The 18149-nt window shown below is 30.9% G+C and overlaps 1 protein-coding gene across 2 annotated transcripts; it reads left to right on the top strand.

The window, feature by feature from the left end:
- Positions 1 to 6891: 6891 nt before the first annotated feature.
- LOC123202275 (probable serine/threonine-protein kinase PBL1) lies at positions 6892 to 10534 on the top strand. 2 transcript variants are annotated; one of them, XM_044618102.1, is made up of 5 exons: positions 6892 to 7098; positions 7906 to 8585; positions 8838 to 9095; positions 9333 to 9452; positions 9616 to 10534. In XM_044618102.1, exons 2-5 carry the CDS (start codon positions 7950 to 7952, stop codon positions 10291 to 10293), a joined length of 1692 nt encoding a protein of 563 aa, XP_044474037.1. In that variant the 5' UTR covers positions 6892 to 7098; positions 7906 to 7949; the 3' UTR covers positions 10294 to 10534. The 2 variants fall into 2 exon arrangements, with proteins under 2 accessions (XP_044474037.1, XP_044474036.1); XM_044618101.1 differs by having other exon boundaries at positions 6893 to 7098; positions 7903 to 8585.
- Positions 10535 to 18149: the final 7615 nt, after the last annotated feature.

The raw sequence follows: 18149 nt of genomic DNA, 5'->3' as shown, positions 1-18149 counted from the left end.
CTTGCTGAGCTCCATGTGACCTATGGATAGTGCCGAGTTTATATATGGTATACATCAATTTCCTGTCAATTCGCCTGGTCACAAAAGAAGAAATACTCAAATTTATCACATTTAATACCAATAAAATCCTTGGCGGCCTCATACTGTCGATCTCAAACACATGCCGACACTTAAAAAGATGCAATAATTCAAGGACAAACAAGATAAATAGCGTTGTTAATTTAATTATGAGCAGTTAACTTGACACATCACGTCAAAAAGGGGGTGAGAGTTGGTTTTCGTACATAAAATTTAATATGAGTCAATCTACTCATAATTTAAAATTAAATTAGGTAGTATTTAAATTGATACTAAATTAATTTAAATATTTAAAAAATTGTTACTATAATAAAAATTATTGGGGACAGATTAAAAAAAACATTGAAAGATAAATATCTACAATAGTAAGAATGTTTATATATTACGATTATTTGTATCTTTATTATACAGTTGCAATCACAAAGATTATTATTTATTTTTATTTAAATATTTTTATGTGATTTTATAATAGTGAGAATGAAACTAGATTATCGAGATTATTGACGTGTTTTAAAAGTTTTCGTTATGTAATTATTTTTTAAATCATTTATAAACAAGATAAAATATTATATTGTATATTTTACTAATAATAGTTTGAAGTAATTTGATGGAAAATTAGAGAACAGAAATAATAGACAATTTTGTATCAATCAGAGTTATGTCACCACATCCCGAATATAGTTCAAATTGGGTTACGATTGAAAATTTTTAACACAATCATAATTTAGCTGAACTAATACGATATGATCACGATCTGATAATACGAACTATCAAGTTAACTACACGAATAGTGATTAGACATTTTCTTTATTAATAATGTTATGTACACAAATTTTATATACAAACAATTACGTCTTACCATATGATTAGATGTTATTTTATCTTTAATTTTTAATTGTCTAATCACATGATGATACGTCGTTGTTTATGTACAAAGTTATGCAGATAATACTATTCTTTCTTTTTTCACCACTGAATCATTTAGGGATGTAAGTAAGAATCTTGCTAATCAAGTATTGCAAGAAGAATTTTATAAGTAAGATATCTCATCGGTATTTATAAGATTCATTTTTTAGTTCATTTTACATTTATAATATAAAATAATTATCTCCTATTAAATCAAAATAACGTTATTATTATAATTATTTTATTTAAAGTATTACTAGAATATAAATAATTTTTTTTAATCATATTTAAATTAAGAATTCAAATAAATCATATTTGCATATAAATCCACGTTTCTATTTTATAAATATAAAAAACTATCATAAAGATAAAATATTGAAGAAAAATTTTAACAATGTAATTCTGATATTTTCTCTTTTAAATTATCAATAAGACGATATGAATGTAAATGGTTTAACGATATGAATCTCTTTAAACCATTTATATCATATGTCCCAATAAAATGATTTACAATTTTGTTAATCCAATTTGGAAGTTGCCTTTTGGAATTTTAGGAAGCCATGACAATGACTAGTTTCACTTAAATCTTCCATAAGAAGAAAGGAATCACCTTTATTATGGATGGAGCAAATTTTGAAGTATAATTTGATCCACACCACAGGCCGCTAACATTTCATGTGCAGCTCGAATCCACTAACTGTGTTCATACTAAAAGCAATATTACGTGTATTTATTTTATGTATATAATTATTTACATATTTTTATATATATTATGATATAATATAATTAGGTGTTACTTTATTATTAATTTAAAATTATTTAATCATATAATAATATATATAAATATGTACATATTTATATATCTAAAATAAATATATATAATTTTTATTAGAACAATATTCCTCACATAAGAATTCTATGTATTTTAAATTAGAAAAAAAATCATTTTTATTTAACATTCAATTTTTGTGAATTCAATTAAAGTGAAAGGATATATAAGTTATTTTATATATATTTTATTAATTTTCTCTTTTTCATAATTTTCTTTTTCTTCTTTATTTTTTCCTTTGTTCTCATTATTCTTTTTTATTAAATATATTGCATGTTTGGGGTGTGAATTGTAATTTTTAAAAATATTAAGAGTATTAATAAAATTTTTATAGGGTTTTTAGAAATTTAAGGGTGGAATCTTTTTAAATGTTTAAAATTTAAGATATTCTTCAATAGTTTTAAAAATGATAATTATATCCTAAAACAAAATAAAACGTAACCGTTTAAAGTTTGTTAGAATTTTTTTATTTTTAGGTATTTAAGTGAGAAAAATCTTAAAATGGTTAACGGTATATTGATTAAAGGGTAAAAGGGTAAAATAATTATTTTCATATAAACCAAACAAAGTCTGTTAATGCATGTAAATAAAATAATATATAACAATTTCACTTTTTAAAACTTAAAGGATTGAAATTGGTTACTTCATCAAACCTTGGCGGGAAATAGTTATTTGACCTAGGAAACATGTCCCTTATGGTCAAAGTAACACCCGACTAGATCACATTAAGAACAAGGTCCAGATCTAGTAATTATAGACTAGGGTTTTTTCGGGTTTGGGTTCGAGTCACTGTTTAAATTTTTTATTTAATTAGTATAGGTATTATAATATTAAGTAATATTATATATATTCATTTTATATATAATTTGTATATACAGTAATGTATTATTTTGTGATTGAATATCATTTTATCTTAATTCAAAATTATTCAATCATATAATAATATATCATCTATATATATAAATTATGTATCAAAAATAGATATATATAATTTTATTATATAATGTTATGGTTAACTTTAAGATAATTCCATATATATATAAAGGTATTTTAACTATTAATGTGTATGGTTAGATTTGATAATTGATTCTTAACTTAAAATCAATCAATTATATGATAACATATAATTTAAATATTCAATTATATACTTAAAATTAAGTTTTCGAAACACTATGAAATAATTTAGTTCTCTTAATTACTTGTAAACGATTGGAACAAAAAATTATAAATTATATATTTTTTCCCTATTGATGGTAACGAACAAGAAATATATGAAATTAAAAATCTAATCTTACACAAGGAAAAACAAGAAAAGTTTTTAAAATGGGTGAGTTTATTGTTTGAAAGTTTACATTTATTGTGATGTGATCAGTATTTTGGAAAAAAAAAATTGGCAAAGTAACGGTATGAGATACAAAAAAATATTGTCTTTTTGCTTTTACGTAATCCTATATTTGTAAGGAGCAATTTTATGTTTATACATTTTTTATATATAATTTCGATGTACAGATAATGTGTTACCATATGATTTTAAATGTTACTTTCATCTTTAATTTAAAATTATTCAATCATATGATGACACATTATATATATATATCTAAATTGTGTATCAAAAATATGTACATATAATTTTATTGATTTGTAAGATAAGAAAAAACAATAAATATGCAATTAAATAAAAAGATACAATTAGATACTAATATATTGAATCTAAATTTTTAAAGGAAGTTGTCATAGTGCTATTTCGTAATGATAGGAGAATAGAGATAAAACTTAATTGAACAAATCATGAAACGACCAATATTCATCTTTCCGACTGTCTAAAGAATTTTTACTCGTATTCTGTTAATCTGCTTGTAAATGACATGCTTAGTTACTATATATTATTCACATAACTAATCGTTAAATAATGATTAAAAGTGTTTTTGACACAACTCTAAGTGTAGTTTTGCTAAGAGAATGTTCGATAGTAAAACACTCCTAAAAACCAAATCAAATATTAAAAGTTGTGAATAAAAGAAGAAAACAATACAATATTAAACTATTCTATCATATTATTTCCTTACTAATTCTACCATTATCATATTATTCCTCTCTTGGTTATTAAAAATGAATTAAAATTCGGTGTATATTGTCAAGCCTTGCTAAATTTGAAATATAGGTAGAGATGACAAAGGGGAAGGGAGAGGCAAACATGACTATCCCTGACCCTTGTTTTTGTAAAGTGGGATACATTCATATTTTCGCCACAAAAATTGCGAGGAACCTCATCTCATATTCATAGAAAATAAATTTTTCTTTTTTTTCTCCCATTCCTCATCCCCTTATCATATTCTTCACTTAAATACTATCATAGTAATAATATTGTGAAAAATTTTAAAATTATGATGAATATTTTGTAAATTATATTTTAGAATTATATATACGATAAGGAGTGAACAAGACAAGAATAAGATAAGGTTATATCTATCTTTTTTCTTATTTTGTCGTTGTTTATAGAGATTATTTATATCTTTGACCTGTTCATATTTATATCAGTAAATCTCCTCATCGTATGGGATATAACCCTTATTTTTTAAGTCAAATTATCATTCTTAGATGTAAGGGAGGTTACTCAAATTTCTAATATGAGATATAATAATAATTTTGAAATCTAGGGTGCTCAAATAAAAAACCTAATAAGAATACTAGCACAACGGCTAGTGTGCCTCGCAAACCACCAATACAAGCGGAGGAGCAGCAACCATGGAGAATAAACGTTTAAGCAAGATCCAAGAACTTCAATTTCAAATTCAAATCAACAAGAACGTCACCCTTTACCTCCTGGAACTTCATTCGACTCTCCATTTTGTTTAGGATCCGCAGGTTCTTCATCCTCCGAGTGAAATCAGAGTCTCCCATTCAACAACCACCAACTCTCAAATCTAATCCCCTGGCCGGTCACTCCAAACCACTCTTTTTCTTCTTATTAGTTATGTCATCATACAACTATGGTGATCACCACTGTCTCAATCACCACCTTTGGAACTTTAGCACAATAGACAAAATTTTCTCGAAAGCCTAGCGGTTTCCTAACCCAAACCAATTAATTTCAACCCAAGTCCAATAATCCCAATTCTGGTAACCCATCTTACTTGTTTGATATAATTGATTGAGGTTTGATTAAACGCAAAATAGATAATTAAAATTAGTCGTCCCCCCTGCTCCCCCTCCCCCTCCCCCACCCCCAACCAAAAAACACAACAAAAGGAACCCATTAAACAGAAAATTATCAGCACAACAACAAAATCCACTAATCCCATAAACCCAGAATCAGAGCAAATTAAGTCTAAAAAACTAAGAACAAGGGCACAGATATCAGTCAAAGAATCAAATGATGGGCTTGGGCCTGCTAAAGGAAAGTGATGATGTAAAATCTTTTCACGCGTTAAGGCGCGTGCGTGGGAGACAAGTACTTATTAGAAACAAAGCTGTCTTGTCAGTGGGTCCCAGTGGGCTTTTAAGTGATGTTTGTTGACCGTCGATCTCTCCGCCACGCGCAGATCTAACGGGATACGTTCATAGTCAAACGACCATCTCGATAGGTCTGTTTGACCATACTAGAAACATGCTTTTTTAAAAACTAATTTCCTAACTTTGACTAACCTGTCACTTCAACCGAGGAGCTCTTCATTGAATATCGAGGTATGCCTCTAAAATTACCATTCTAGACATCAACCGCCCCCAATTTTACTTCTCTCCCACCTCCCCCAAAATGACCAAAACGGACCTTTTGAAAATCCCGTTTCAAATTTCAACCAGCACTAACATCCTGGCTTAATAGCCTTCTGGGATAACTTGAGTGGTATTAGCATATGCAATCTCTGAGCCTCAAGTTTGAAGGTTTGAGTTTAAGATTCCATAAGACCATACCAAAATCAGATTTTGAATTATTTGGTATAATAATTATAAAGCAAGTTTTTTTCTAAAAAAATTCGATTCGTACAGAGTTCTTTATCAATAAAAAAAATATTTTGACCTCATAATTTTGATCATACCAAAGTAAAAAAATTATTTTACTAATTATTCAAAAAAAGGTTCATTATTTTTGTTAACACTAAAATCTGTGCTAATGCGATGATATAACTACTTTATGTGAGAATTATGATGAAATTGTAACAAAAAAATATCGTGTGTTAAATAAAAAATAATACAAGAGATATTTTTTTTAGTGGTTCAATTGTTTGAACAAAACTTATATTTATCGTTATGTTATTATTATCTTATATAATGTGTTCACAAAAAACAATTACAAAGAGTATTTCTTCTAAAATAAAATTGAGAGATTTCCAAAAGATACTTTGAGAGAGTTTAGAGAATGTCTTCCTTAAAAGAATAAACGAAAACAATTGAAAAAAAAAATCATTTCTTTACTGATCATTAGCATGCCCAGTTGAAAATTATAAATCTTCATCTCCCCGATGAAGTGCTAAGATCAAGATATAAGGGTCTCATATCTTTGCAAACATGTATAATCAAGACTACCACTTCATATTTAAAGTGATGTGCATCACAAAATCGTCATAGTGATGATTTTTTTCTCAATATGCAATCTGACAACATTTTATGCACTTCAATCATAGAAGATTATGTGACATTAATCGAGTGACCAAACTTTATCTCAATTAAACACAAATTTGTTTTACTCATTACACATGAATCAAAATCCACCCTCTTGCACTTCAGGGTATCATACATCTAAGTGTTATGTCTTGAGGCTAACCGCTTTACTAAATACTCGCAATTTGGTGGTTCGATGCTATCTGCGATAGGGTAAATTTACCCACACAACAATTTTCATCAAAATTTGTTGTAAATTGTAATGAACCATGAAACTAATTTTTAGAAATAAACGGTTAGCCCATGGAGGAGGGCAAGGGAATAATAAAAGAGGGATGTGGAGGGTAAAATGGTAAATAAAATGTAATAATTATTTGTTTATAGATTAATAAAGAAAATCCGGGTTATGGTTGGTTTGACCACTGTTTAATTGGGCTCCATATTTCTCTTCTTCTCTCTCATCCTCTGCTTACTTTTTTTTTTTTTTTTCTCTCTCTTTCTCTTTCTCCCAAATAACAATTATCATAAAAAAACAATCTCTCTCATTCACTTCTCATCTTTGACATGTAAAAGTTTTCTCTTCTCATCTGATCAAAGACCACAAGTTTTTGTTTCAGTTTCGCCATTTAGTCTTCCTTTATCGCCTCAGTTCTTAGACTTTGTATGAACTCATTTCTTTTTTCTGGGTAAGTTTACTTTTCTTTTCTTTTCTTTTCTTTTTTTTGTTGATAACTTGGGTTTGTGTTTCTTTATTTTTTTCTGGGGGAAATCGAGCATTTATTTGTTTGATTGTTTGAAATTGTGTTGTTTTGTTGTTTTATTGTTTTATTGTTTTATGGCGTAAAATGGTATGGCTGTTTGTGTTGCTTTATTATTTAGAGAAATTCAATTAGCTGATTGGTTGATGTGATGAGATTGTGAGTTTTCTGCTAAATTTGGATCTGGGTTTATAATTTTATTTTGATTCATAAAGTTTTTGCTCGGTTGGTGGGATGCTTTTTTATATGGTGCTTGTCTTCTTTTGAAGAGCATTAATAGTTATGCAGCTTAATCTTGAATTATTGCAATTCAATTATGTATTTGTTATAACGGGGATTTTCACATCATGTAAAATATTACTGTTATTGTGATTTGTTAATAAATCAATGATTGAGTTTAGGTGAATTTTATCAGAACTAATTATCAAGAATTGTTCTATACCCACCCACTTGTAATTGTATTTATGAAACTTAATAAATGGCTGGAGAACTGGGATGTTCTATTCATAAGAGATATTAAGCGGGCTAATTCAATTTATTTGTGTATGTGAATATTTTTTGTGCCTGAGCTGTTTGTGTAGATCATTTTTTGTTTTTTGTCTGCTGAAGATTTTTTAAGTCTGAATAATATGAATTGTTAATGATGATAGTGTTAGTTAAATTGCTTTTCTTTCATTTTTATTGGCCTTTTTTAGTGTTTCAAACCCACAATTGAATTTGTTTTTCTTTCAGAAGAATTACTGTGGGACACAATAAATTCTTGAAGTTTTGTACATAAGATGGGGTGTTTTACAGTTTTGAAGAGTAAAAAGAAAAAACCTGAGCAGACTGTTCATATGAAAAAGGTCAATCCTCAGGAGTGTGCTCCCACCACACTACCTGAACCACAAACCCCAATACGCGCACTCCAATCAGCGCCTCCAAGTTTTAGGAATAGAGTGAAGCCTGTTCAACCGAATAACAAAGTTTCTAACAATAGATCAAGGGTACTATCTGCCCCATGTAGTCTTGATGCGGCAGAGCAAGACGTACTTGCAGCAAGTGAATATGAAGAGCAAGAAGAATCAAAGAGCCGAGTTGGATTGGGGAAGGAACAATGGTCTTCAAGTCCACAACCTCTTCCACTTCCATCGCCTCGGAGTGCTGCTGCACTTAAGACTACTGGAAGCTTTAAAGCAGGGAATGTCAGCGGTCCTTTGTTTGCTTCTGGACCTTTGCCACTGCCTCCTACTGGAACTGGAACTCTTCGGAACTTCCCATACGAAGAAGTTGCAGCTGCTTGCCATAATTTCTACTCAGACCGATGCATGTCGGAAGGTCTTTCTTCTATAATGTATATGGCCTCCTTTGGAGAAGATGCATCAAATTCAAAGAAGTTTGAAGCCACTGTTACTCGTCTTAACCCTTCCACTCAGGTAATATATACTAAATATATGGTTTATGTGTTTATTTGGATGCAGTCATTTATCTAACAGATTTATTTATCTATTTCCAGTTTTTTATTCTGTGTTGCCTTAACAGTGGTTCCAATTAAACCTTGATTGTATTGAATAATTATTAATGTCTTTGAACACGATGGAGAACTTCATCACACATTAATATTTCTTCTTAAAGTTCTGAAATTTCTGAGACCTTGAAATTATATCATGTTTTTTGTGTTCTTACAGGGTTTAAAGGAATTTATCAGTGAAGTAAACACCCTTGCATCTTTGCAACATGTAAACCTCTGTAAATTGCTTGGTTATCACGCATGTGATGGTTCAGAACAGAGAATGCTGATATATGAGAGGCTTTCTCATGGAAGCTTGGATCGGCTTCTATTTGGGAGATTAGATGGGCCCCCAATTGATTGGAACACCAGAATGAAAATTGCATTATGTGCAGCACAAGGTCTTACCTTCTTGCATGAAGAAGGGCCATTTCAGGTAATTAGAAATTTGTTATCATTTTCAGATGAATTAAGACTGACTGACCCAACCAATGGTACCTTGTGTTGCTTTTTTAGTCTTAACTTTTCCTAGCAATGATACTAATATAAAATCTCTTCTTTACATATTTGTTAGAGTATATGTTCTGGCTGCTCCCGTATTATTCCTCAGTCTTTATATGTGCTAAGATTTGGTACTAGTTTGTGAATGTTGATCTCACAAATTCTTTTACAGGCAATGTACAATGATTTTTCAACTGCCAACATACAAATTGACAAAGATTTCAGTGCAAAGCTATCGGGATATGGTTGTGTTGGTCATATTCCTGAGACAGATATCACTAATAATTCTGTTGTAAGTACTTTTGCCTGCCTTGTGCAGTGTTCTTTCTCTGTTGCATTTGGAGTGTGATAATATAACTAAATTTTCAGATATATATATTTTCTTTGTTTATGACGTTAACTTTTTTTTGAGATTCTGGGATCTGATTATATTTTTGCCTTTTTGATCTGTGAAGGCTGCAGCAAATCTTTCAGTGGAGACATTAGAGAGAGGATTGCTGACTCCCAAGAGTAATGTTTGGAGTTTTGGGATTGTACTTCTTGAACTACTCACTGGCCGAAGGAATCTTGATAGCCACCATCCCAAGGACGAAAGGAACTTGGTTAAGTGGAGCCGGCCTTTCCTAGCTGATGACTGTCGACTTTCACTCATCATGGATCCTTGGCTCAAGAGTCGCTTTCCAGCCAAAGCAGCTCGGACAGTGGCTGACATTGCTCTAAAGTGTCTGCAGAAAGATCCATCCGAAAGACCCACCATGAGAACCATTGTTGACCGTTTGAAAACCATACAAGACATGAAATTCCCCTGTCGTTATCCTCTGCAAGAGCCGGCACTAATTTCCGGTAAGCATATGTCAAGATCACCAAGTCTCAACGGGATCATCACCCCTGCACCTAGGTTAAGTTTTTCACCATCTCCGCCATCAGGAGCCCGACTATCTGTTTCCCCCACAAGGACACTTGCTGTGCCCGGATCTCTTGTGCTGCGTGCTTGTTCCTCCACCCTTTCATTTGAAGAATTGGATAGGCAAGTAAGTCGATCCTCCACCATCACAATTGAAGAATTGGATAGGCAAGAAAGTAGGAGATCATCCACATGGACTGTTCGAAGGGCTAGTGTTGAAGGATTTTGAGTGTTCATAATATGCATTTTTTCATTTTATTTTTTGGTTTTTTTTTTTTTTTTGGTAATTCAACACATATATAGAAGATAAAAGAAGTGGTGCTTCCACCATTCCTTCCTCAAGATGATGAAAATTGAGAGGATGGTCTTTTGTAGATAAGAATGAAAGCTTGGTTTGACTAGGTTCCCGGTAGTTTCCTTTAAGTCCAGGTGCCAGTTATATAATAACAACATTTTCTTCGCTTTTCGTACTCATAGCTGATTTAATTTTCTTGCTCACAGAAACAAGAAGTGTCTGCAATCCAGGAAGTTAAAAATGACAAGACTCTGTAGACCTTAATTTATAAACAATACGTCTAAATGTATACATCTGGTTCAATCTATATTATTAAACTGGATTGTAAGCAGTATTAACGTGCACAGGTTTAAGAAACTGACATTGTATCTATGGGTGGATTTAAATCAAAATGAGTGAAAGTAAGGGGTAATTTAAACTTTGAGTATAAAATGATGAGCTTGGGTTGACTCGAATGTGACCAATGACATTGGAGAAAACAGTAAGCCTCAAAAAAAGAGAAGAAGAAGAATCGATAAAAAATAAAAGTTCTCATCAATAAGTTTTCAAAGGGAAATTAATTAAAATAAGTAAAAATATATTTGTTTATATATTTTTAGGCCACCCATCCTAATTTTTACTTTTATGAGCAAATCAATATTTTTATTTCAATAATACTCCTTTTTCACTTCACTTAACTAATCTATTTTCATAATTTGCATCTTATTTTCACCATCATTTTTTTTCTCAATGCTCCTCTTCTATTAACACTCCAACAACAACACATTTTAGCTATTTTCTCTGTCATTCATCATCATCATATAGCAAGTAAGTTTCTTTTACGTTTTCTTTATATAAATAGCAACCTGTATTAATAAAATTGCGAAGCCAATGAAAAGTTAAAAACTTTTCTAGAGATAAAAAGTTAAAAACTTTAATGATGATCTTTGAGTGCTTGAATCTTTTTATAAATACTTACATTATTTGTACATTCAATAGTTTTGTTATCTATATCTAAGTAAAAACGAAAATCGCAGTTTTTTTCTGTTAAATTGCGTGGTATGCGTTTGCGTGATTTGCATTTGCAGGGTTTGCGTTTGCAGGGTTTGCATTTGCGTGGTTTGCGTTTGCACAATTACTTAATTATTTTAAATTTTGTGTGTGCAAGAAAAATGGGTAAGCTAATATATTTGCTTGGATATGGTAGATATTAGGTTAACAAATGTGATAACAGTTTAAAATATGTTGGTAGAATTCAAACATTTGTATCAATTAGTAAAAAAATAAATTATGACAGATTTGTAGAAGCAATGTGTTCACATTTGGGCATTAATCGAAGTTGAAATATTGTAAAAATTTATATGCAAAATTCGACCACCTATAGTGATATACCATATTTGTTAAAAGATGATTTTGATATTCGGGTTATGATGAGGTTATCAAAGACACATAAAAGGGATTTTTTATTTTTTACAGTGTTTACAAGGCCTACAGAAGTCAGAACCAATATGTAACAACAACGAATTGAACCACAGCCAAAAGTTCAATCATTTGAAGCCATGGATGATGTGATTAACTTTTTGGATAACATATATGGTGAGACACAATCAGAAAGTATGTCTGAAGGTGATGGTGTTAAGGTTAGGGTACATGATGAAATAGGAAGGCAATAAAACCCTTTGCTGGTTACACTGGAGAGATGTTATGAGATGAGTACTGTTCTAATAGAAAATTTTCAATCGAATGAGGAAGAATATGATGGTTATAATGATTGGAATGATGGTGTTGGTGATGATGAGGGTGATGATATTGGTGATGACGGAAATGGTAGTGATAATGGTGGTAATGAGGAATGTGATGATGTTGGTGATGATGATGGTGAAAACAGAGGTGATAACGAGGGTGGTCATGAAGCAAGAGTTGGTCCAAGTGGATTAGTTGGGGAAAGTTCATTTTATAACACTAGACCTGGCCACGGGCCGGTTTGGCCCGTGAACCGGACCGAAACCAGCCCGGATAAACCTAGAACCGGAACCGACAGACCCAGAACCGGACTGAACCAGAACCGAATCCGTGACTCTACGGTTCGGTTCCGGTTCACATAAATTGAAACCGTGGAACAGTCGGTTCACACCGGTTTATGAACCGGCGGTTTACTGTGCTGAACCGAAAAAAATTTGAAATTTTTTTGAAATTTTTTTTTTAATTTTATTTAAAAAGGCAACGGTTCCCTGCGCAGGGAACCGTTGCCTTTTGAAGGAATTTGCTTTTTGGAATTTCAATTCACCCCCCTATTTCTAATTTTTTTCAAAATTTTTTCTTTCTATATATACCCCTTTAAATTCTATTCTCTCAAATCTCAATCTCTCTACTCTCTCACTCAATCCTTCAAACTCTCATTCTCATTCTTTAAACTCTTAATATTCTCTCAATCTTTCAATTCAATTCAATTTTCTTAAATTTAATTAAATTCTTTCTTAATTTTTTATTAATTTCAATTTCAATTTTTTTTATACAATTCATAATTAATTATAGAATTTATTTCTATAATTAATTTTATTTATTATTTTTTATTATTTTTTATAATTAATCATATAATTTATTTATATAATTAATTTTATTTATTATCAAAAAATGGCAAGTAGTGGAAATTCTTTCGGTTCACGAAGATTTGGTCAATATTCACATATATCAAATGTGAATGAAAATCATCTATAATGAAAATCAATTTATAGATGATTTTCATTCACAAGAAAGTGAAAACCAATATGAAGAGGTGGAGTAACAACAACAACATCAACAACAGATGGAGATGGAACAACAATCTCAAAAAATTCCTACATCCGATATTTTCAAAATTCATTTCAAGAAAATACAAAAGAAAGATGATAATTTTGATGTTGCTTGCAATTATTGTAGGTAAATTTACAAATTCAAACAAGGAGGTGGATACAGGACATTCAAAAGGCACTTGGAGTCAAAGCATCCGGAAAAAATGGGACAAAGCCGAGGCCAAACACAAATAACCGGGTATGGTTCTTCTACACACAAATCTTTATTTATGTATAGTGATAATAAAAGTAAAGAAGAATTTGCAAAAATGGTAGCAATAGATCATTTAGCATTTAGTTTTGGTGAAAATTTAGGTTTTAATAATTATTGTAAAACTGCATTAAATCCTGCATATAAAACTATTCCAAGAATTACATTAAAAAGAACATTATTTAGTTTATATAAAAAACAAAAAAAAGAGTTAATTCAATTTTTTACAAATTTTAATGGACATGTATCTCTATGTAATGATATTTGGAGTGACCATTGGCAAGTTCACTCTTATATGGGTATAACTTGTCATTGGATAGATGATGATTTTCTATTACAAAAAAGAATTTTATCATTTAGGGTGTTTGATGAACGACATACGGCTGATAATATTTATAGAATAATTAAAGGAATATTAGAAGAATATAAATTACTTTATAAAATTTTTTCAATTTCATTTGATAATGCACGTTCAAATACTGCCTCAATAAATAATTTAATTGATATTTGCAGACCTAATTTAGGTGGTAGATTTTTTCATATTAGATGTGCATGTCATGTGTTAAATTTATGTGTACAAGATGGTTTAGAATGTCTTAATAATTTTATTAGTCCAATAAAAATAGCAATTTCATATTTATGGATACATCCCCAAATTATGAAAGAATTGGGTAAATTTTGTAAACAACATAATAAAATACCAAAAAGATTTCCTAAAGATGTGCCGACTCGTTGGAATTCAACATATGAATTACTCAACGAGTCATTTGATTATAAAGATTTATTATGCTCATTTATTTCACAAAATGTGCCACAAATTATATTATATCCCCAACATTGGGATATTTGTTCAAAAATTTTAAATGTATTAAGAAATTTTAATAATGCAACATATACTTTAAGTGGGGTTTATTATCCCACTTCTCATTTATTTTTAAATGAAGCTGTTAATATTATTGGAGCTTTACAAGAAGCCGAACAAGATATTCTTTTACAAGAAGCTGTTTCTTTAATGAAAACAAAATGGTTAAATTACTATAAAATAATTCCAGAATTTTTTCTTGTTGCATATTTTTTTGATCCTAGATTTAAATTAGATAGTGTCACAGATTATTTGATATTATATTATGAATGTTTGCAATTAGATGAAGTTAATATTCCATTAACTATAACTAATATTATGAATTTAATTAAAGAAATTTATGCTGAATATGCATTAATTTATGGTGGTTCTTCTTCCTCTCTACCACCTATTGCCCCATCATCAACCCAAAATATGAGTTATGGTGATCGTATTATGATGCAAAGGGGCAAAAGACCAAGAGGAACATTAGGCTCCACCTCGGAGCTTGATATTTATTTAACTACTATTTTTGAGTTTGGTGACAGCAATATAGGTAAAGACTTTCCAGTTTTAGAATGGTGGAGTCGACACGCATCAACTTTTCCAATATTGACAGTTATTGCTAAACAAGTTCTAGCAGCACCGGTATCAACTGTCGTAGTAGAACAAGCTTTTAGTCAAGGGGGTAATATATTGGATGAGAGACGATCAAGTTTGGCTTCCGAATCTATTGAAGCTCAAGTATGCGTGGACGATTGGACAAGAGTCGAATTACGACAACAAGAAATAAAAGTAGACTTCAATGAAGAATCGCTTGATTTAACTACGGATAGTTCGATGACGACGAAAAATAATACTCAAGATAGTGGAGGTGAATGATAAGGTAAGGAGGTACTGTCAGCTATTAGATATGCAAAGGTAAGAGAACTACGTAGGTTTTGATTCTTCTAAACCCCAAGAAGATACGTAGGAAGCTTAATTGAAAAATTAAGTCCAAGCCTTTCTTTTAAATTTCAATTATTGTAATTAATAATTTAAAAATTAAATCAAGATCATGTATTAGAATTGACGGTTCAATATCGATTCCGAACCGAAACCGTCGGTTCCGAACCGAAACTGACGGTTCATGAACCGTAGCCAGGTCTACATAACACTCTTATAATGCATGGTGGCCCACTCCTATTAACGTACAAGTTACAAATTCTTTTTTTGATGGTCTAGATCCTTACAGGAATGTAGAAAATAAGGGTATTGCATTACATTCAGTTCCACCACGAGATGAGAGAATTAAAGTGAATGATCAATTTACATATAAACAGGTGTTGATAGATACGATGTATAGGGATGCTTTGGGAAAAGGTTATCAATTCAAGGTGTCAAGTTCAAACAAAAAAGATGGGATATCAAATGTGCACATGCGTAATGTAAATGGAAGACAAAAGGAGTAAAATTACAAAACACAGACATTTTTGTATTATGGAAGTTGGTAACTCACATTTGCCCTCGGGATGTCATAATACCTCATCACAGACAAGCAAATAAACGTGCACTTAGAAAAATATTACAGTCTGTGTTTACTACTTTTGACCATATCTACAGGCCGAAAGACATCATAACAGATGTTACAGATAGGTATAAAATAGATATATCTTATACTCACGTTTGGCGTGCTAAGAATTGGGTGTTGAATGAGATTAGAGGTTCTCCCGAAAAGTCATTCAGACAATTACGGTATATTGTTACAATTTGGAACAGAAAAACCCTGACATTGTTACACACATTGACACTGATATAGATAATCGTTTCATTTTGTCTTTATAGTTTTAGGTTGCTTAATTAGAGTATTTCGAGAATATTGTCGCCCTGTCATTTGTATTGATGATTTTTTTTTAAAATGACGATATTAGGGTACGCTATTTGTTGTTATAGGTAAAGATGGAAACAACCAAATTTATCCTTTAGCATTTAGTGTAGGGGGAAAGGAAGAAACGATGACTTAGACCCTCTTTCTGAGAGTATTACATGGGTGTATAGGTGATCTTTCAAATTTGGCTATCATTTCAAATAGACACCATGTTATCATTCAGTCCATGCGAAAAGTGTTCCCAAATACACACCACGGTTGGTGCAACCATCATATAAAAGGTAATATGCGCAACAGGTATAAACAAACAAAGCATATATATGGATTGTTTTGGCAAGCAACAAAAGCTTATTGGATACCAGATTTTAAGGACGCAATGCAAACGATTAATGATGAAAATCCATCAGTGGGTACTTATTTACAGGGTATAAACTATAGACGTTGAACCCGTGCTTACTTCCCAGGGCTTTGGTATAATATAATAACAACAAACATTGCAGAGTCATTTAATACCTTATTACAACATGTGCGAAAATTACTGGTTATGATGCTACTTGAGTTTTTGTGTTCCACCATACAAAAATAGTTTTACTCCCAACACACTATGGCAAGTTCATATAATTTTCCTACTTTTGTGCATGATGTTGAATTGTACACTTATAATATTTTTTTGATCATACAGAGGCTTCTACTAATCAACTCACTCTGTGGGTAAAGGAGAAAATAGTAGGTCATATTCTTAAATCAGCTAACATGGTTGTAAAACCAATTACTGTGCACAGATATGAAGTGCACAGTATGGGTCAGTCGATCACTATAGTGGATCCATGTGCGAGGGAGTGCAATTGTAAGAAATTTCAATTATCACATATTCGATATACACATGTTGTAGTCGTGGCTAGGTTCTAGAATTTTTCTTATTGTTATTAATGGGTGAGCAAATACTATTCAACAAAATATTAGCAAGTAGTATATAGAGAAATGTTGAACCACTCAAAGATCCTCTAAATGAATACATCTAGAGAATCTTCCCACGGTCCTTCCACCTCTAATGCAACGTCGACATTTATGTCGACCATCGAAACATAGAAGGAGACCATCGTAGAGAGAGGAAGTACGTCAACCTATTTGTAGTTGATGTCTCTTTCTAGACATACTTGGATTATTTACACATTACATTTGCATTTAAAGTGTTTTTAAACAATCATTGATAAATTCATTATTTGCATATATTTATGTCATGATTTGCTTAGCTTTTGTTGTGAATTTGTCAGCTTATCAGTATTATTTTCTATGGTTATCAGAAAGCAGGTTGAAAGATTAATTTGAGCAGATTTGGAGTAAAACTGAAGATATTTTGAGCAAAATCAGAGATTATGATTGGATATATCTTAAGATACTAATCAAGGCAAGAAGGTCAAATTGGAAAATCTTATCAAGTGATTACACTTTGGCCAATCAAAGAGGAGCCTAATTACAATCCAATTTGGAAAAGAAGTTGGTAAAATTGGGGAGGGAATCTATCAAATAATTGAATTCTTATTTTTTAGTCTTGATATCTTATCATTAGGATGTGTTTTACGTTAATAGATAGAAAATGGGAGGCAGCTTTTATGTTATGTCTTTTTTTTTTCTCTCTGCAATTTCTTGGTAGAAAATGAACGGCTAGTTTTATAGTTTGGTTCAAGGGGACGACTCTATCTCCATCAGCGGTTGTGAGAAGTAAAGTTGTGATTCGTAATTCTTTGTATTCAAATATTTATTTCTTTCTTAATTTGACTTTATGCAATTAATTACTATTTCTCGCTTGTTGAATTGGTTTGAGATTGCATATATGTTTTCTAGTTCATCTCAATCGGTAATTGTTGTTAGGAATTAGAATAAAAGGCAAAGTGAATTAACTGGATACCTTCCTTTTTCATGTTAATTTACTAGGAAGAAATGAAACAAGTTGAATCATTTAAGCTTTTGAATGGTTGCTTGGAATAAATTTACATTCTCTGTTTTTACGGCTTTTATTGAATGAATGAGAATTCTTTTTCAATATTGAAATTGTTTGAT

This window comes from Mangifera indica, chromosome 18 (genome assembly GCF_011075055.1).
Source record: "Mangifera indica cultivar Alphonso chromosome 18, CATAS_Mindica_2.1, whole genome shotgun sequence".
NCBI lineage: Eukaryota > Viridiplantae > Streptophyta > Magnoliopsida > Sapindales > Anacardiaceae > Mangifera > Mangifera indica.
This window is presented reverse-complemented; position numbering and strand designations above follow the sequence as displayed.

What these genes read in the sequence shown, in the direction of transcription:
- LOC123202275 (XM_044618102.1), top strand. Translation starts at nt 7,950, where the DNA reads ATGGGGTGTTTTACAGTTTTGAAGAGTAAAAAGAAAAAACCTGAGCAG. An exon ending in GTCTTAACCCTTCCACTCAG is followed by an intron (nt 8,586 to 8,837) that starts GTAATATATACT and finishes GTGTTCTTACAG; the next exon opens with GGTTTAAAGGAATTTATCAG. An exon ending in ATGAAGAAGGGCCATTTCAG is followed by an intron (nt 9,096 to 9,332) that starts GTAATTAGAAAT and finishes ATTCTTTTACAG; the next exon opens with GCAATGTACAATGATTTTTC.